Raw genomic sequence first — 22,526 nt, 5'->3', positions numbered from 1 at the left:
GACACATAGGGCCAATTCACACTGGGTAACACGATGACAGATAGGATTCATAGAGAGGCGTGTTTAGGAAATGGCTAGATCAACTCTGATGCATAGTGTTAAAATACTTCAATAGAGCTTTCATCACTGACTTCTTCACTGTGCTTCTGTGTGGCATGTGCACCTCACGTATGCAGAATAGATATGTTTTCTATTAATACCTCATCTTTTTTTTTTTTTTTTTTGCGGTACGCAGGCCTCTCACTGTTGTGGCCTCTCCCGTTGTGGAGCACAGGCTCTGGACGCGCAGGCTCAGAGGCCATGGCTCATGGGCCTAGCCGCTCTGCGGCATGTGGGATCTTCCCAGACCGGGGCAAGAACCCGTGTCCCCTGCATCGGCAGGCGGACTCTCAACCACTGCGCCACCAGGGAAGCCCCAATACCTCATCTTAAAAGCCCTGGAGAACCTAGTGCCCATCAGGAGCTTGATCTGTCCTTACCTTCAACCTAGATAAAGTAGGGTCAACAAGTGAAAAAACAGACCTTGTTAGCCCTACAACTAATACCCTCTGAGAGATTATTTCTCTGGCGCATTGCTCTTAAGAGAAGCAGAGAAAATATTCTATGACAGGGCATTACTGAGTGATCTACTTGTATAAAATAAACAGTTTATTTTTTAGTGTAACTCACAGCACCAACTGCATGCTGGGGTCAGGAGAGGAGATATATATATCTCACTAAAGATAGTAACTTTAGGGAGATATATTGAAGGAAAAAACCTTCTAGAAAATGGTTTGATTTTTTTTTTTCTGAACATTTAACAAATCAATTTTCAATAACTGGACAAATTAATCAGGAGAACTTTGTGTACAAGTTAGCTCTTCCTCTGGCTATAAATGGAACTGGAATGTTTAATCTTTTCCTAGTGCTTCAGTGGTTTGTCAGGAAAAGCCATCTACAAAATACCACATGAACAAACTTCAGCTTAGGTATGAGGTGGAAGAAGGAGCATGGGAATAAGGTAGCTTAAGACACAGAAGAGACAGAGATCTTGAATGTTCAGAGGTCTCTCCTCTCATCTCAAATGCTAATCATGGGAAGAAAACTGGGAGAGCCCACTGGGGTCTTCCTGATTCTTGTAACTGAAAGGTTTTCTCAAAATGTATCCCGGGAAATGTTTAGAACCTATCAGTTTCCAATCTTTGGAAGCTTTGTCAAATCTTGTAGATTTTAAGTTTGACAGTGGATTTTAAATTTGAGCACTAAGAAATGTTTTCCACTCATCTATATTACTAACTGCCAACTTCTTGAAAAGCAGGTATAATTTCAGCCTTATTTAACACATTGTGTGTTGAATGTGAATAGTTTCATTCTGGATGTTCATGTCTTTGATAATAAAGAGCAAGAGAAGCCAAATTGTATTTTTCTTCTCTCTGCAGCTGTTACTATGGGCAACATCTAACTTTGGAAAATTTTCTTCTTAAATGATACTCTAAGGCAAATTATGATTGTGTGGAACTGTACCTTTTTAAAAAATATATACCTCTTTATACCTATTATCTTGACTGCCAGAAAACTGGTGATTTTAAAAATGCAAACTATTTGCAAACAAACGCTTCATTTATAGAGACATAGCATCCTTTCAACATTACAAGGCGATGAGAATTCTGGTCCCAGGATGGGAAAAAAACAATGGTTGTAGATGATTATTTTCATTATTATGTGATTGATACCACAGTTCCTACCAATCCCTCAAAAGTAATAATGGTATAAACATACAACATATGATATGTGATATAAGATATAGAAATATGATTAAGGAAAAAAGAACAAAAATGTTCAGCATCTATCATGTTCCCTTCTTAGCTTTTCATTTTGTATGTGGGGAAACTCACTGTGAAGTCTAATGTAAAAATCTAATAAACCAATAATCCAACCATTCCTAAGAGAGTATGATGAAAAATAACTTAGATTTATTCCATAAATCTGTGATTATGCTATATGGTTTTATATAATATTTCTTATCCTTTATTTCATAATAAATAAAGGCTAAAATAGCATAATATTTTTAATATACTAGTCAAAAGTTTCAAGTTGCATTTATATATTTATTGAGGTAGATATTATCAGCTGTGAATTATATGTATCTGCAGGAAATTTAATTCCATGCAAACTTCTCCTTGCTTCTCAGCATCATTCTCATGTTTTTCCCCAACCACCCCACAGATATGTGCTCAGTGAATACCCATCATTTTATTATTAGCCTAAGCAAAGCAGGAATATAAACTCATGTATTACAGAAGTCAGCAAACACTGTATTAGCTTTTGAATATAATCTGAGGTAAACTACAAGGATTTAGGACAGGACACCGTTTAAGTAGGATGAGAACTGAAGTAGGTGTCAAGAGACTGGGTCCTCACCTCATCCTGTTGCCCCAGAGCTTTCAAGTTCAGGAGAATCATTTTACATCCCTGGGTCTCAGTTTCTTCATCTGTAACATGAGGGTGTGAATTACCATTAAAAGAGACTTTGAACTCTGAAATTCAATTATTCTCTACATTTATCACACCGTACTTTTTATTCAGCTTCATCTCAGAGGATGTGGCAATTTACCTTTTTGAAATGAACAGTCATTAGAATTTAAAGATAACACATTTGAAAGGACATAAAAGATCTTATTAACCTTTAAACTATCAAAATAAACCTCTTTAGAGTGGGTGGGATTTAGGAAGTTTCAGTGCTTCCTGGCAGAGGTTGAAGCTTCTTACTTTGACCAGCATCAGCTACTTAACTGCACTAATTTGTCTTATATTTGACTTTCTAACACTGCTTTCTCTGATTTTTCCCTGTTCGACTCTCCAATTTATAAAAATGCATATAATTGTTCTGCCGCTGTTGCTGCTTTTGCCTGCTTTGGCTGCTGCATATACAGGTGAAGATCTGGAAAGAAATGATGGATCTACAGAAAAACCCTACTTCATAACCCCTACCCTGCACGGAATTCTGAACAAGAAGCAACTAGTTCCCCAGAAGCAGAAAGAGTAGAAAAGCTCCAAACAGTGCCATTCATTTTTAAGTAGAAGTTTTGTAAATTAGGTCATTTGTATTTGAAAATGATGCTTTTAAGTAATGTGAAACTTCAGTGCTTATTCCTAAAAAGCGAGAACTTGGTACCATCTGAGGTATCAGGCAATTGATGACAGTAGCCTCTGTGAAGTAGGATACTTTATAGTGGTCCCAGCTGAAGAGCAAGGTGTAAATGTCACACATTTTTTTAAACTCTATAGCCGAAAGTGTTTCCAAAACTTTTATGCTGTTTCCCATTGCAGCATTTTGATAGCCTTTCTTTTTATAAATGTATATTTGTAAAGGGTATTCAGGAAATTTTTGAAAGCACTATAAATGTGTAATCAATTAGCCATAAAAAGATTGATTTATAGTTAACCAGCATATGGTACTAAATTTGTAAATATGGTGCTATGGTTATATTTATACTGTTCAAGCTAGTGGACAACATTCTAAACTGTGATTAAACTTGTATTAATGGTTCCCTAGGAAGTATACTTCAGTAAGTGATTCGAGACCATAACAAACATATAGACGTTAATGTTATACAGGTTCCATAGACTGCATTACTAGGTAAAAATTACTGTGGAACCTTCATAAGCCATTTTGTTTTAGTGAAATTATATTTATAGTGAAGTTGAATCTGAGTTCTGGAATGTCATTTCCAATAATATGAACCTCTGGCCACCATGAAAATATTCTGAGCAGAACTGAGATGGCCACATAACTCATGCCATTTGTCTGTAACCCAAATAGAGATAAATCCCTATTTTCCTATGCCCATCATATAGAAAATGGGTATGCATCTGTTTCAAAAGAGTGATTATATCTGTTATGAGTTTCTAGATTAAAGAGATGATGTGGCTTTTTTTCTATAAAAAGTTTGATTTTAGCTTAACTTTCAGTGAAGAACGAGAAAAGATAAGAAAGACACTTCAGATTTTACCCTAAGGAAATATATTACCTAAGGAATTTTACCCTAAGGAAATATTACCCTAAGGAAATATTAGATGAGGTACTCCATAGGTACCTCATCTTGTACCTTTACAAGAGGCATACTGTGGGTTAGGAAATCTCTTCCTGAAGGGTTTAGGAGGAGAGTTACTTTCATACTCCACCCTTGCTGGCCAGAGCAACAAACCAGGCTCTGGCGTAGCAAAGCATGAATCAGACACTCACGTACTTTGCCTATCCACCTTCTGTGTGCAAGTGCGTATGACATGGCAAACAGTGTAAAAATGTACCCCAAAAGGAGCATTGAATCAATAGTATCCTTTTGGCTTTTACACTAAGTTTGTGTATAAGGATTATTTATGTCTTGACAGAAAGGAACATGTTGATCTAACATTTTGATCTGAATATTATCCATGTCTCCAAGAAGAGAGTCAGAAATGTATTATTGTTATAAATTAATATAAATAGTAATTTATTTAATGACCCTGAAGTGTGGGAACCTAGATTTAGACTGACTTCATAGCAGCTTAATAGCAAGAAGCTAATGAATAGGGGAGATTTTCAAAATATTGGTCCTTCTATGGCCACCATCTTGCTCTTGGCTTACTTTCTTGAGATTATTGTAAGCAAAAGTGCTATTTGGCTTCATACCTTGGCAAAGACTTTCTTCACTCTCATGCTCCTTGAAGTATAATTCAGAGAACAGTGATAACCTATCTTTCTAGATAGTTATTATTTTATTATTCAGTAATACAGGGTTCACAACAAAAATCTAGTAAAATGGTTACCTCTAACTTAAGTGCTGAAAAATTATAAGGAATAAGTCCCCTTTTAGGAGTAGTTGAAAAATTCATAATGATGAAACAATTTTAAATTTTTTGTATATGTATCAGAATCACTCTGAGAAATTGTTATAAATATTGATACCTGTGCTCCCCACCCCAAGAGATTCTGATATAAGTATTTGAGTGTGGGGCAGCTTGTGAATTATTATAAAGTTCTCTAGTGATTCTGATCCACATAAAAGTTGGAAAATCACTTGAATAAAATATAAATCAACATGTGTGAAATCATTTGCCTATTTTTTCCTTATAAGCCTGGCTGTTCTAGGAGTTAGAAAATTGAGAAAGACAAAGGAGATTAATTTGGAGAATTCTAACAATCATAACTTCTGTATTTTAGATTCTTGGTACTAGATGGGGGCCCATGTTTTAAATGCCTAACATTTAAATCTGCTGATTAGACCAGAAAATTCTCCACAGTAAAAGTATTCACTGAACTATATGGAGATAGATACATTCTAAACTTGGCTATATTTTAAGAATATAACCCTGGGTTGCAAAATCATAGGAAAAGGAATGTCGTTTGGTTCAATATTCTTAATAAATATTCTTTAAAAATCTCTAAGTATAGAAGTTTTAACTATATTATGTGCTTAATTCTAGTTAGAAAAATATTTTTCATTAATTACTTCTTTGTATAATTGAAATATAGAGAAAAATGAGTTATTGAGAAAAATTTAAAAGCCACTTTCTTATAAAGAAATTAAGGTAATAACTAAAAAAACAGAGCAATACTTCTCAAAATTTTGGGTTCAAAGATTTGAAATATACTGAAAATTTACAAATCTTTTAAAAAAATAAAACTGTACCACCTAAATTGTTGCTCGAAAAACAAAAGCAATTTTGAACTAATATGGTAACTTAGAAGGCAAGTTGAATACATCATACTTTTCAGGAATTTGAAGGTGAATTTAGAAATTCCTCATCTTTTGTTTTTTTGTGTAGTTACATTTGCTCTCTAAAAGAAGATAAAACTTACTTCCTTAATCATGCAGCTGAGAGGCACGTGCTATTGGCAGAATCAGACCTGGTACACAGAATGAGATAATATCTTATTGATATAATAACAAGGGCTGATTGTTTTCTCATAGTTATGTTTACAATAATGTTGATGCCAAACTATGCTGTTTTTTAGAATAACATTTTGAACTGCTGTAAAGCAAGTATGCAGCAGATGGCGATGTTACTTCTCTTACAGTTTTGCTTTGATATTTACCCTGTGCCATTCTTCCTCCTAGTGGAAGATTTAGAAAGAAACGATGGTTCTGCTGAAAGACCCTATTACATGAGTCAATCTCTGATGAAGATTTTGAACGAGCAAAATGCACAAACTAAGAAGCAGTAGAAGTGCAAACTCTGGTCATCCTGCAGCGGTGTTACCTTTCCCTCATCTGCTGTGTATGTGCTACACTTGTTTCATAAGTGCTTTGTGTATGGAACAATATATTCACGACCTTGTTGGCTTTTATTTGCATGTTTTATACCAAAGCTTATACTGTAATACGTGAAGCCATCAGAAGTTGCAAGGGAATTGTTAATAACACGGAACATTTTTTATACTAAGATCTTTTGTTTTGTAATTCATTTTTAAATAGAATGGCTAGGATGTTTTGAAAATGTTAGTGAATATGTTAATATTGTTTTAAATATTAGATGAAAAATGATACGTTATTTAAATTGGTAGCTCCTAATATATTTTTAAAATTACAACTAAAAGACTTCTGCAGGGAAAATTGGTAAACAAAGTAAAATAGAAGATTTTAAAGTTTTCCCCACTCCTGTTTGACAATAAATTGGTAAAAGGAGCGCCACACTCCGGATTTTGCTCTAAGTATAGACTGTTTCCTATTAAACAAATTGTCAATCATCCAGCCTTTACGACTTAGTCCTCTCTGACAAAGTGCCTTACTGGCTGTTTAATATTACCCAGCTTTTGTGGGCAAGTTTACACACATTGTTAAAAAAAAAGAATCCTGCAATGTTTAGTGATTAAAACAAGTATTCTTGCATTTGTTTTTTTCTTAGCTCACTGTTGAAAACCATTTGTCATTTCAGTATGTTTGATATCCTCACTATATAGACTACATTTTGCAGCATAAACAATTTCCCTTGCGCCTAGTGGACATTCATGAATGTGTACTACACGCAAGAAAAAAACCTGAAAGGACACTTGTTGGGTTTGTTTTTTTACTAAAAGTGAGTTTAAAATGTAATCTTTTCTATGATAGATATTTGAAAATACAATAGGTATAAGACTACATTTCTCAGTGTTTTACACAGATTGGAAAGGGAAACTTGAAGAAATTACAAAGGGAAACTTTATCCCTAGAAAGGGTGCTCACAGATGTCATGTACTGAATAGCTCCATTTTAAATGAGTGTTTATTATCATCAATGAGTGTTCTATGTATGTTATTTCCATTTTCTAACTTTTGATATGAAATAATCAGTTTACTCATGTTACTTTTTATTGTGCTAATATGAACAAGAACATAATTTCTAATTCAATTTTAAATAATTTTATTAGTACTAACTAACTTTAAAGAAAATGATTTCAGTTTGTTACTCAGTGTTACAGAAAGAGTCCATAAAATATTCACCCTAAGGGAATGTCAATCACACAATGATAATTTGTGAAAGCTTTGAGAATCTATAGTAAGTTACTAGCAGTTTATCTATTATATTTAAATGTGACTTTGGATATTCTTTTATGCCAAAAACGAACTCATATGAGCACAAGACAGTCTGAGCTCTATAATCAGTATGCTTCTGCTGTGCAGAAATATTAGGAACATATTGTCTAAATATCTTTGATAACTAAACTGTTTAATATTTAATGAAATTTGTTGTTACTCATTGTTTTAAATCTGTTTTTTCTTCTAATAAAGATTTAGATAAGAAAAAGCTCTTTGGCTTTTTTATTTCTTTAAGCTAGAAAAACCCATCTATCATCATGACAAAATCTCCTCTGTATCAAATATCTAGGGTTTTTTTAAAAATCTAGATTTATCTTTAAACTTGTTTTCCACTTTTTTTCTAGCTGTGCACTGATTGCCAAACCAAATAACTGAAGCTGATAATTTATACAAAGTAAATAAGTCAAAGCTAAATGGATAAGAAATGGAGTTTTTTTAAAACCCAAACAACAGCCTAAATTAGTTAGTTGGTCTTTGTTTTAATTTGCCAAAAGTTTGCTCAGTCCCACATTTGGTTTGGCCAACATTCATAAGAAGCAAATCTCATCATTTTAAAGGCAGGGGTAAGTTTACAGAATATAAAAAATGTGAGCACAAATTAATAATAGTTTCTAAGGCAAGATTAAATGTCCCTATCGCTGGTTTAGTTCAGGCTAAAAATTTTCTTATGTTCAGATATTCCTTAACAAATCCATGAGTCTATTTTAAAATTGAATTAATTGTATGTTAAATCTTCAAACTTAACTTTTCTTTAAAATTTAATAGGTTTCTTTAAATGAAAACATAAATTTTGCAGTTTTCAAGGTTGTTTTAAAATGTCTTATATTGGGAATTCCCTGGTGGCGCAGTGGTTAAGAATCCGCCTGCCAGTGCAGGAGACACAGGTTCCAGCCCTGGTCCGGGAAGATCCCACAGGTCCCACAGCTCCCAGAGCAACTAAGCCCGTGCGCCACAACTACTGAGCCTGCACTCTAGAGCCCGCAACAAGCCACAACTACGGAAGCCCACGTGCCTAGAGCCCGTGCTCCGCAAAAAGAGAAGCCACTGCAATGAGAAGCCCGCGTACCACAATGAAGAGTAGCCCCCGCTCACCACAACTAGAGAAAGCCTGCGTGCAGCAATGAAGACCCAATGCAGCCAAAAATTAATTAATTAATTTCAAAAAATAAATAAAATGTCCTGTATCTAATAAGATGTTTGTTAATATAGCTACTGGTTCTTTTCTTATTTAAAATAAAAATATCATTTGGTTTCCAGAAGAAATCCAAACCTGATTTATATATATATATATATATATATATATATATATATATATATATAATATATATATATATTATATATATATATATATATATATATATATAAAATATATATATATATTATATATATATATATATATATATATATATATAAAATATATATATAAATATAAAGTGGGATCTTCCTGGACTTGGGCACGAACCCATGTCCCCTGCATCGGCAGGCGGGCTCTCAACCACTGCGCCACCAGGGAAGCCTCCTGCTTTATATTTTAATAAGTCCCACTTTTAGATGATAAAGCACTGATCATATTTGTAAATAAATTGTTTCAAATTGGACTATGACTGATTTGATTTTTCTATGTGCCTAGAAAGTTTAAAAAAGAGTTTGTGAATCCACACAGTAAAATCACACTATTAAACGTTCTGTGGGATCATCAGGCATAATGTGGTTATTATTTAAAATGATATTGGAAAGCAGGCTGTATGCAACAATTCCTTATTTTTCTTTTACTATATAGTTGACCAGCACTCATTCCAATGTATGTTCTTTCACTTTTACAAGTGGTGCCTCAGGAAATTGCTCTTAAACTCTAACCAGGCATAGCAATTATCTTTAGTATTATCTGGTTCTGGATGCTTTATAAATCAGTCTTTGTTGGCATAAGATATGGGGACAAAATTGAACAAAAATCATTATTGCAGACCATGGATATGAAATGGTATTGACATTTTTTTCCAGTTTCTTGCAAATATTATCCTTAGATGTTTGCAAATGTTTGTATTTTAAAAACATAGCTATATGATTATAAGAATACAATTCAATAAATCATTGATGAAAAGAAATATCTTACCAATATAGCAGGAATAAATTACTTCTCCAAAATTACTTTCCATATACCATGTTTCTAGTCTTGGGGCTAAAATGGGTATTGACGATTTCTCTCAGGACCTAGCTTCATTGCTAGTGAATCAAAACCCAGAAAACAAAGCCAACCCCCATTAAAACAAATGTAAATTCATTTATTCATGAAAACTGAGTACCACTTTATGCAAGACTTGGACATCAGGATGATGTCACAGTCACGGACCCTCTTAAAATTTATCAGGCCAAACTGAACTGTTCTTTCCCCCATTTATGACTTTCCAATTGCTTAAAATGAAACAGCCAAAATAGTATAGAATCTGGCAATATCTTCTCTAATGGCTTCTGTGCTGGGATGAATGGGGACTGTTATGTGACACATTTAAAAGCAATCAATTCAATTTTACTATTTGAAGTCACTAGCTATTTTTTTTAACACTTGGCTCTTTTTTTTCCAGTCCTTTTTTCTGCTGTATGATTTAGAACAATTTAAGCAAATGGATAAAACAATCTTGTGAACAAAGTAAAATGCCCTTCTACCAATGACTCAAAAACATGGGCATCTTCATATTCTGGCCCTTTACATGGTACTAAGAACATCGTGTGTTAACAAAGGTGGGAGAAGCTTATCAAATGAAAAGATGTTTTCATTTTGCATATAAATTAAAGTGAGCCTGGACTTGATCATTGTTAGAGTAATCTTGAAATTTCCACATTCTTCCAGCCAAATGAATGTGTGCTGCTGCATATGTGTAAGCAGTGCACAGAAAGAAGAAAATGAAGGTAAGATGTTGGGAAAAGCACTGGTGTTCAAGGAGAGAACAGAAAAAGCTAAGGGTATATGAAAATATATTTCTAACAGGATCTAAGTGGGCAATGTTACAGAAAGCAGGGTGCCTTCTGAATGCAATTCATAAATCTATTGAAAAAAGGAACAATAACACATTTGAAGCCAGTAATTAAAAATATTTTTCAGTTTTCTGGTAAACAGCATTGAAGCAGACTATGTTACAGTAAAACTAATCACATAGATGTATTTAGCCCAAACAAACAAAAAAGAATGATGTCTCAACATGATTTATGATGAAGGGATTAAAAAACATTTGCATAGAGAAGATATCAAGATGGCAGAATAGAAGGATACAGAACTCACCTCCCCCACCATGAACACATCAAAAATACATCTAGAGGGGCCGGAGGAAGATGGCGGAAGAGTAAGACGCGGAGATCACCTTCCTCCCCACAGATACATCAGAAATTCATCTACACGTGGAACAACTCCAACAGAACACCTACTGAACGCTGACAGAAGACCTCAGACCCCCCAAAAGGCAAGAAACTCCCCACATACCTGGGTAGGTCAAAAGAAAAAAAGAATAAACAGAGACAATAGGATATGGACGGGACCTGCACCAGTGGGAGGGAGCCGTGAAGGAGGGAAGGTTTCTACACACTACAAGCCCCTTCGAGGGCGGAGACTGCAGGTGGCGGAGGGGGAGAGCTTCGGAGTAGCGGAGGAGAGCACAGCAACAGGGGTGTGGAGGGCAAAGCAGAGAGATTTTGGCACAGAGGATCGGTGCCCTCAGGCACACACCAGCCCGAGAGACTTGTCTGCTCGGCCGCCAGGGCGGGCGGAGCTGGGAGCTGAGGCTCGGGTATCGGCTTTCAGTCGGAGCGCAGGGAGAGGCCTGGGGCTGGCGGCAGGAAGAGACCCTGAAGGGGTTAGTGCTAGCCCGGAGGGAGTCCGGGGAAAGGGTCTGGAGCTACCGGAGAGGCAAGAGACTTTTTTCCCTTTTGTTACCTGGTGCGCGAGGAGAGGGCATTTCCCTCCCTCCCCTCTGCCTGAGTGAGCCAGAGCCCCCGAATCAGCGGCTCCTTTAAACCCGTCCTGTCTGAGCGAAGAACGGACGCCCTCCGGCGACCTACGCGCAGAGGCGGGGCCAGGTCCAAGGCTGAGACCCGGGAGCTGTGAGAGCAGAGACAGGGAAATCTCTCTGTGCAGCCTCCGAGGCAGCGGATTAAAGCTCCACGGTCCATTTGATGTGCCCTGCGTCTGTGGAGTGCATGAATGGACAGCGAATCATCCCAAATTGAGGAAGTGGACCTTGAGGACAAGATTTAAGACTTTCCCCCCCTTTTTTTTCCTCTTTTTACAACGAATTATCTCAAATTAAGGAGGTGGACTTAGCAAGATTTCAGACTTTTCGCCCTTTTCCTCTTTTTACAACGAATTATCCCAAATCGAGGAGGTGGACTTGGAGAGCAAGATTTTTGATTTTTCCCCCTGCTCTCTTTTTGTGAATGTGTATGTGTAATCTTCTGTGTAAGATTCTCTCTGTATAGCTTTGCTTCCACCATATGTCCCAGGGTTCTTTCGGTCCGTTTTTTTTTCAATAATTACTTTTTAATTTTAATAACGCTACTATATTTCATACTTTATTCTATTTTACTTTGCCTGCTCTTTCTTTTTTTCCTCCCTTCCCTTCCTCCCTCCCTCCCTCCGCTCCTCCTTTCCTTCTTTCTTTTTCTTTCCTCCATCCCTCCCTCCCTCCCACCCTTCTTCTTTCCACTTTCTTTTTCTTTCCTTCCTCCCTCCCTCCCTCCTGTCTTTCTTTCTTTCTTTCCTTCCTCCCTCCCACCCTCTCTTCTTCTATTCACTCTTCCTTTTGCTTTCATTCCTCCCTCCCTCCCTCCTTTCTTTCCTTTCTTTCTATCCTTCCCCCCTCCCTCCTTTCTTTCTTCCTTCCTTCCTTCCTTCCTTACTTCCCTTCTTCCTTTCTTTCAATCTCTCACTCTTTCTTCTACTAATTATTTCTTTCTACTTTTTCTCACTGTTATTCTGAGCCGGGTGGATGAAAGGCTCTTGGTGCTGCAGCCAGGAGTTAGTGCTGTGCCTCTGAAGTGGGAGAGCCAACTTCAGGACACGGGTCCACAAGAGACCTCCCAGCTCCACATAATATCAAGCAGCGAAAATCTCCCAGGGATCTCCATCTCAACACCAGCACCCAGCTTCAGTCAACGACCAGCAAGCTACAGTGCTGCTCACCCTATGCCAAGCAACTAGCAAGGCAGGAACACAACCCCACCCATTAGCAGAGAGGATACCTAAAAACATAATAAGGCCACAGGCACCCCAAAACACACCACCAGACGTGAACCTGTCCACCAGAAAGACAAGATCGAGCTTCAACCACCAGAACACAGGCATTAGTCCCCCCCACCAGGAAGCCTACACAACCTACTGAAACAACCTTAGCCACGGGGGACAGACACCAAAAACAACGGGAACTACGAATCTGCAGCCTGCAAAAAGGAGACCCCAAACACAGTAACATAAGCAAAATGAGAAAGCAGAAAAACACACAGCAGGTGAAGGAGCAAGATAAAAACCCACCAGACCTAACAAATGAAGAGGTAATAGGCAGTCTACCTGAAAAAGAATTCAGAATAATGATAGTAAAGCTGATCCAAGATTCTATTTCCCAGATCCAAAATCTTGGAAATAGAATAGACAATATGCAAGAAACAGTTAACAAGGACCTAGAAGAACTAAAGATTAATCAAGCATCGATTAAAAACACAATAAATGAAATGAAAAATACTCTAGATGGGATCAATAGCAGAATAACTGAGGCAGAAGAACGGATAAGTGAGGTGGAAGATAAAATAGTGGAAATAACTGATGCAGAGAAAAATAAAGAAAAAAGAATGAAAAGAACAGAGGACAGTCTCAGAGACCTCTGGGACAACATTAAACGCACCAACATTCGAATTATAGGGGTTCCAGAAGAAGAAGAGAAAAAGAAAGGGACTGAGAAAATATTTGAAGAGATTATAGTTGAAAACTTCCCTAATATGGGAAAGGAAATAGTTAATCAAGTCCAGGAGGCACAGAGAGTCCCATACAGAATCAATCCAAGGAGAAATACGCCAAGACACATATTAATCAAACTGTCAAAAATTAAACACAAAGAAATCATATTAAAAGCAGGAAGGGAAAAACAACAAATAACACACAAGGGAATCCCCATCAGGTTAGCAGCTGATCTCTCAGCAGAAACTCTACAAGCCAGAAGGGAGTGGCAGGACATAATTAAAGTGATGAAGGAGAGAAACCTGCAACCAAGATTACTCTACCCAGCAAGGATCTCATTCAGATTTGATGGAGAAATTAAAACCTTTACAGACAAGCAAAAGCTGAGAGAGTTCAGCACCACCAAACCAGCTTTACAACAAATGCTAAAGGAACTTCTCTAGGCAAGAAACACAACAGAAGGACTATACCTACAATAACGAACCCAAAGCCATTAAGGAAATGGGAATAGGAACATACATATCAATAATTACCTTAAATGTAAATGGACTAAATGCTCCCACCAAAAGACACAGAGTGGCTGAATGGATACAAAAACAAGACCCATATATATGCTGTCTACAAGAGACCCACTTCAGACCTAGAGACACATACAGATTGAAAGTAAGGGGATGGAAAAAGATATTCCATGCAAATGGAAATCAAAAGAAAGCTGGAGTAGCAATTCTTATATCAGACAAAATAGACTTTAAAATAAAGACTATTAGAAGAGACAAAGAAGGACACTACATAACGATAAAGGGATCGATCCAAGAAGAAGATATAACAATTGTAAATATTTATGCACCCAACATAGGAGCACCTCAATACATAAGGCAAATACTAACAGACATAAAAGGGGAAATCGACAGTAACACAATCATAGTAGGGGACTTTAACACCCCACTTTCACCAATGGACAGATCATCCAAAATGAAAATAAATAAGGAAACACAAGCTTTAAATGATACATTAAACAAGATGGACTTAATTGATATTTATAGGACATTCCACCCAAAAACAACAGAATACACATTTTTCTCAAGTGCTCATGGAACATTCTCCAGGATAGATCATATCTTGGGTCACAAATCAAGCCTTGGTAAATTTAAGAAAATTGAAATTGTATCAAGTATCTTTTCCGACCACAATGCTATGAGACTAGACATCAATTACAGGAAAAGATCTGTAAAAAATACAAACACATGGAGGCTAAACAATACACTACTCAATAACGAAGTGATCACTGAAGAAATCAAAGAGGAAATTAAGAAATACTTAGAAACAAATGACAATGGAGACACGACGACCCAAAACCTATGGGACGCAGCAAAAGCAGTTCTAAGGGGGAAGTTTATAGCAATACAATCCCACCTTAAGAAACAGGAAACATTTCGAGTAAACAACCTGACCCTGCACCTAAAGCAATTAGAGAAAGAAGAACAAAAAACCCCCAAAGTTAGCAGAAGGAAAGAAATCATAAAGATCAGATCAGAAATAAATGAAAAAGAAATGAAGGAAACGATAGCAAAGATCAACCAAACTAAAAGCTGGTTCTTTGAGAAGATAAACAAAATTGACAAACCATTAGCCAGACTCATCAAGAAAAGAAGGGAGAAGACTCAAATCAGTAGAATTAGAAATGAAAAAGGAGAAGTAACAACTGACACTGCAGAAATACAAAAGATCATGAGAGATTACTATAAGCAACTCTATGCCAATAAAATGGACAACCTGGAAGAAATGGACAAATTCTTAGAAATGCACAACCTACCAAGACTGACTCAGGAAGAAATAGAAAATATGAATAGACCAATCACAAGCACTGAAATTGAAACTGTGATTAAAAATCTTCCATCAAACAAAAGCCCAGGACCAGATGGCTTCACAGGCGAATTCTATCAAACATTTAGAGAAGAGCTAACACCTATCCTTCTCAAACTCTTCCAAACAATATCAGAGGAAGGAACACTCCCAAACTCATTCTACGAGGCCACCATCACCTTGATACCAAAACCAGGCAAGGATGTCACAAAGAAAGAAAACTACAGGCCAATATCACTGATGAACATAGATGCAAAAATCCTCAACAAAATACTAGCAAACAGAATCCAACAGCACATTAAAAGGATCATACACCATGATCAAGTGGGGTTTATTCCAGGAATGCAAGGATTCTTCAATATACGCAAATCAATCAATGTGATACACCATATTAACAAGTTGAAGGAGAAAAACCATATGATCATCTCAATAGATGCAGAGAAAGCTTTCGACAAAATTCAACACCCATTTATGATAAAAACCCTGCAGAAAGTAGGCATAGAGGGAACTTTCCTCAACATAATAAAGGCCATATATGACAAACCCACAGCCAACATTGTCCTCAATGGTGAAAAACTGAAACCATTTCCACTAAGATCAGGAACAAGACAAGGCTGCCCACTCTCACCACTCTTATTCAACATAGTTATGGAAGTTTTAGCCACAGCAATCAGAGAAGAAAAGGAAATAAAAGGAATCCAAATTGGAAAAGAAGAAGTAAAGCTGTCACTGTTTGCAGATGACATGATACTATACATAGAGAATCCTAAAGATGCTACCGAAAAACTACTAGAGCTAATCAATGAATTTGGTAAAGTAGCAGGATACAAAATTAATGCACAGAAATCTCTGGCATTCCTGTACACTAATGATGAAAAATCTGAAAATGAAATCAAGAAAACACTCCCATTTACCATTGCAACAAAAAGAATAAAATATCTAGGAATAAACCTACCTAAGGAGACAAAAGACCTGTATGCAGAAAATTATAAGACACGGATGAAAGAAATTAAAGATGATATAAATAGATGGAGAGATATACCATGCTCCTGGATTGGAAGAATCAATATTGTGAAAATGACTCTACTACCCAAAGCAATCTACAGATTCAATGCAATCCCTATCAAACTACCACTGGCATTTTTCACAGAAGTAGAACAAAAAATTTCAAAATTTGTTTGGAAAAACAAAAGACCCCGAATAGCCAAAGCAATCTTGAGAACGAAAAACGGAGCTGGAGGAATCAGGCTGCCTGACTTCAGACTATACTACAAAGCTACAGTAATTAAGACAGTGTGGTACTGGCATAAAAACAGAAAGATAGATCAGTGGATCAGGATAGAAAGCCCAGAGATAAACCCACGCACATATGGCCAACTTATCTTTGATAAAGGAGGCAGGAATGTACAGTGGAGAAAGGACAGCCTCTTCAATAAGTGGTGCTGGGAAAACTGGACAGGGACATGTAAAAGTATGAGATTAGATCATTCCCTAACACCATACACAAAAATAAGCTCAAAATGGATTAAAGACCTAAATGTAAGGCCAGACACTATCAAACTCTTAGAGGAAAACATAGGTAGAACACTCTATGACATAAATCACAGCAAGATCCTTTTGGACCCACCTCCTAGAGAAATGGAACTAAAAACAAAGATAAACAAATGGGACCTAATGAAACTTCAAAGCTTTTGCACAGCAAAGGAAACCATAAACAAGACCAAAAGACAACCCTCAGAATGGGAGAAAATATTTGCAAATGAAGCAACTGACAAAGGATTAATCTCCAAAATTTATAAACAGCTCATGCAGCTCAATAGCAAAAAAACAAACAACCCAATCCAAAAATGGGCAGAAGACTTAAATAGGCATTTCTCCAAAGAAGATATACAGACTGCCAACAAACACATGAAAGAATGCTCAACATCATTAATCATTAGAGAAATGCAAATCAAAACTACAATGAGATATCATCTCACACCAGTCAGAATGGCCATCATCAAGAAATCTAGAAACAATAAATGCTGGAGAGGGTGTGGAGAAAAGGGAACACTCTTGCACTGCTGGTGGGAATGTGAATTGGTACAGCCACTATGGAGAACAGTATGGAGGTTCCTTAAAAAACTAAAAATAGAACTACCATATGACCCAGCAATCCCACTACTAGGCATATACCCTGAGAAAACCATAATTCAAAAAGAGACATGTACCAAAATGTTCATTGCAGCTCTATTCACAATAGCCCAGAGCTGGAAACAACCTAAGTGTCCATCATCGGATGAATGGATAAAGAAGATGTGGCACATATATACAATGGAATATTACTCAGCCATAAAAAGAAACGAAACTGAGCTATTTGTAATGAGGTGGATAGACCTAGAGTCTGTCATACAGAGTGAAGTAAGTCAGAAAGAGAAAGACAAATACCGTATGCTAACACATATATATGGAATTAAAAAAAAAAATGTCATGAAGAACCTAGGGGTAAAACGGGAATAAAGACACAGACCTACTTGAGAATGGACTTGAGGATATGGGGAAGGGGAAGGGTAAGCTGTGACAAAGGGAAAGAGAGGCATGGACATATATACACTACCAAACGTAAGGTAGATAGATAGTGGGAAGCAGCCGCAGAGCACAGGGAGATCAGCTCGGTGCTTTGTGACCGCCTGGAGGGGTGGGATGGGGAGGGTGGGAGGGAGGGAGATGCATGAGGGAGGGGATGTGGGAACAGATGTATATGTATGACTGATTCACTTTGTTATAAAGCAGAAACTAATAAAAAAAATACATCTACATGTGGAGAAATTCTCACTGAAAACTAATTGTAAACTGGCAGAAAGAATCCTGAAAAACCAAGGCTGTAAGAAAGATCTATACGATATCAGGTAGGAAGTGGTAAGAGGTCAGATCAGGACGTGTGCCCCTGAGAGGGAACTCAGAAGATCAGGGAGATTACAGGGCAGAGATCCTCTCTGGGGAGTAAGTGGTTAAAGCCACATATTGGGCACCCAAGCCCTGGGGTCTGACACTGGGAAGACAAGTCCCCTTGGCTGGTTGGAGGACAGTGAGTGGGAGTAACAGGAAGGCTGTGGGAAGCCTGGACTCTACTCATGAAGAGTGCACACATGCTTGCTTACTCCCGAAACAGGGCAGAGAGGGCAGATTGAAACTGCAGGGGACACTGGCCAGTTTCCCCCAAGGCTGGTGTAAGCCCCAGCGTGAGCTGAGCACCAACTCTAGCCCCACTTGCTTCATGACACAGCTCCACCCTGGGGTGAGGGCTGTTGTGGCTGAGGTGAGATCTCTGCTGTGAGGCACAGAGGTGGCTCAGACCTGGAGCAGCATCTGAGTGGGGCAGTGGCAGCCATCACTGGTGCTTACACTGGCAGAGCATCAGAAGCAGTTCAGGTCTCCACCTAGGGCTGCCACAGCCCACACCCTGACCCATGCCAAGTGCCTGCACCAGCCCCACTTGATCTGCAGCACAGATCCACACTAGGGTGAGGGCTGTAGTGGCCAAGGGGAAAACTCAGTTGTGAGGGACAAAGGTAGGTCGGACCCAGAGAGGCATCCAAGTGGGGCAGGGGCAGCCATTACTGGTGCTTACACAGGCAGAGCATCAGAAGCAGTCTAGGTTGCTGACTGTAGCTAAGGCCAACATAGCTTGTGCCCAGACCCACAGTGAGTGCCTGGGCCAGCCCCTCTTGTTCCAGCACTGCTCCCCGTTGGGGCAAGGATGCGAGTGCTGGGAGTGGGGAAAGCAGACACTTAAAAGGAATGGAGACAGCTCAGACCTGAACCTCAGGTCTGCTTCTGCTCCAGCAACTTGGGACCTACCCCCACCCTCAATAGGGTGGTGCTGATCACTGAGCAGAGGAGAAGCCCTGACTCACACCCGGATCTTGCCTGAGCCCCTCCATCTCCAGCCTTCCCTCCTACCAAGATGACAGGTGCCAGCACACGCTGGGGGAAAACATGACTCATCCTCACATCAGATCCTGCTCTCCCACCAAAGCAACTGAGCACACACAGACTGTATAGGGAAACTCTCACACAAGGACACCCCTTCAAGACTGCAATAGGTAACTGTTTCACCTAATTTCATAGAGACAGAGGAAGTTAAGCAAAATGAGGAGACAGAGGAATTTGTTTTAATCGAAAGAACAAGAAAAAAACCCTGAAAAAATAATAAAAGAGAAATAAAAAATTTACCAGATAAAGAGTTCAAAGCATTACTAATGAAAATGCTGACTGAATTAGAGAGAAGAACAGATGAACACAGTGAGAATTTTTAACAAGGAACTAGAAAATATAAAAAAGAACCAGTCAGAACTGAAGAATACAATAACTGAAATGAAAAAGACACTAAAAGGAATTAACAGCAGATGAGGTGATACAAAAAAATGTACCAGAAGACAGAATTCTTCTATTCTGGAAGATAGAATAATGGAAATCACCCAATCAGAACAGCAAAGGGACTTCTAGGACAAAATCAAGTGTACCAACATAGGGCTCCTAGAAGTGAAAGAGAGATAAAAAGGGGTCAAAAAATGTATTTGATTAAATTATGGCAGAAAACAACCTGAACCTGAAAAGGGAAACAGATATCCAGGTACAGGAAGCATAGAGGGTCTGAAACAATATAAACCCAAACAGATGCATACCAAGATATACCATAATTAAAATGGCAAAAACTAAAGATAGAGAATTCTGAAGGCAGCAAGAGAAAACAAAGAGTCATATACAAGAGAACCCCTACAAGGCAATCAGCTGATTTTTCTGAATAAATTTTGCAGGCTAGAACGGAGTGGCATGATATATTCCAAGTGATGAAAAGGAAAAACTTGCAACCTAGGATACTCTACCTAGCAAGATTGTCATTGAAGGAGGTAGACAAAGAACTTCTCAGACAAGCAAAACTAAATGTGTTCATCAGTACTAAACCTACCCTAAAAGAAATATTAAAGGGTCTTCTCTAAGTGGAAAAGAAAAGGCTACAACAAGAAGTAAAAATCTATAAAAGAGGAAAAATCCCACAAGGAAAGGCAAATATATAAGAAAGGCTGATGAACCACTTAAATAAGCTAGTAAGAAGATTAAAAGACAAAAAATTTAAAAAGCAAATACAACTATAATAAACACGGAAGGGATAAACATGAAGATGTAAAATATGATATCAAAAACACAAAATGTGGGGGAGGGGAGTAAAAAATGTAGATATTTTAGAATGTGTCTGAACTTTAATGACTACTAGTTTAAAATGAGTAGATATAGTTATAAGTCAATATATATGAACCCCGTGGTAACCACAAATAAAAAACCTACAATAGATACACAAAAACTAGAAAGAAATGAACACAAGGATACTGCTAAAGAAAATCATCAAACCACAAGGGAAGAAACTAAAAGAAAAAATGAACAGAGAAGAACTATAAAACAACCAGAAAACTAGTAATAAAATGGCAGTAAGTACACACCTACCAATAATTACTTTAAATGTCAATGGACTAAATGCTCCAATTAAAAGACATTGAGTAGTTGATTGGTTAAAAAACAGGAACCATCTATCACCTCACACTGGTCAGAATGGCCATCATCAAAAAGTCTACAAATAATAAATGCTGGAGAGGGTGTGGGGGGGAAAGGAGCTCTCCTATACTGTTGGTGGGAATGTAAACTGGTACAGACATTATGGAGAACAGTATGGAGGTCCCTCAAAAATTAAAAATTGAGCTGCCATATGATCCAGGGATTCCACTCCTGGGCGTATATCTGGAGAAAACTATAATTCGAAAAGATATACCTGAACTCCAATGTTCATTGCAGTACTATTTATAATAGCCAAGACATGGAAGCAACCTAAATGGCCACTGACAGAGGAAAGGATAAAGAAGATGTGGTATATTTATATACAAAATAGAATATTAATCAGCCATAAAAATGAATGAAATAATGTCATTTTAAGCCACATAGATGGGCCTAGAGATTATCATGTTAAGTGAATAAGTCAGACAGAGAAAGACAAATATAATATTGCTTATATGTGGAATCTAAAAATATGATACAAATGAACTTAATTACAAAACAGAAATAGACTTACAGACATAGAAAACAAACTTATGGTTACCAAAGGGGAAGGGGGGAAGGATAAATTAGAGTCTGGGAGTAACATATACACACCACTATATATAAAATAGATAACCAACAAGGACCTAGCACAGGGAACTATACTCAACATTTTTAATAACCTATAAGGAAAAAGAATCTGAAACAGGATATATGTGTGTGTGTGTACATATATATATATATATATATATCTGTCACTCTGAAACTAACGCAATGCTGTAAATCAACTGTACTTCAATAAAAAAAGAACAAGAGGGGCTTCCCTGGTGGCGCAGTGGTTGAGAGTCCGCCTGCCGATGCAGGGGACACAGGTTCGTGCCTTGGTCCGAGAGGATCCCACATGCTGTGGAGCGGCTGGGCCCGTGAGCCATGGCTGCTGAGCCTGCACATCGGAGCCTGCGCTCTGCAATGGGAGAGGCCACAACAGTGAGAGGCCTGCGTACCGGAAAAAAAAAAAAAAAAGACATCTAGAGGACATTCCATCCAAAAACAGCAAAATACACATTATTTTAAAGTGCACATGGAATGTTCTCCAGGTTAGATCACATGCTTGGTCACAAAACAAGTCTCAACAAATTTAAGAGAATAGAAATTATATCAAATATTTTTTTCTAACCACAATGGTATGAAACTAGAAATCAACTATAGAAAGAAAAATGGGAAAAGAACAAACATATGGAGACGAAACAACATTCCACTAAAAAACCAACAGGTCAACAATATAATCAAAGAAATCAGAAAATATCTTGAGACAAATGAATATGAAAACACAACTATACAAAATCTATGGAATGCAGGAAAAGCATAAGAGGGAAGTTCACAGTGATACAGTCCTTCCTCAAGAAACAAGAAAAATCTCAAACAACTTAACCTACCACCTAAAAGAATTAGAAAAAGAAGAATAAACAAAGCCCAAAGTCAGAAGAAGGAAGGAAATAATAAAGATCAGAGAGGAAATAAATAAAATGAATATTAAAAAACAGTAGAAAAGATCAATAAAACCAAGAGCTGTTTTTTTGAGAAGATTAAAAAAAATTGAAAAACCTTTAGCAAGCCAAG

The 22,526-nt window shown here is 37.5% G+C and overlaps 1 protein-coding gene across 1 annotated transcript in view; it reads left to right on the top strand.

The window, feature by feature from the left end:
• The window catches only part of SLC44A5 (solute carrier family 44 member 5), a gene marked incomplete at both ends in the record, with an annotated part of 373,929 nt that extends 370,904 nt beyond the window's left edge, over positions 1 to 3,025 (top strand). The window contains one exon of the mRNA XM_079696573.1: positions 2,913 to 3,025. Within this exon, the coding sequence (XP_079552699.1) occupies positions 2,913 to 3,025 (113 nt within the window). The remainder of the gene's footprint in view (positions 1 to 2,912) is intronic.
• Positions 3,026 to 22,526: the final 19,501 nt, after the last annotated feature.

Source organism: Hyperoodon ampullatus, assembly GCF_949752795.1.
Source record: "Hyperoodon ampullatus genome assembly, chromosome: 2".
Lineage (NCBI taxonomy): Eukaryota > Metazoa > Chordata > Mammalia > Artiodactyla > Ziphiidae > Hyperoodon > Hyperoodon ampullatus.
The sequence above is the reverse complement of the archived record's forward strand: the minus strand, read 5'-3'. Positions and strand labels throughout refer to the sequence as shown.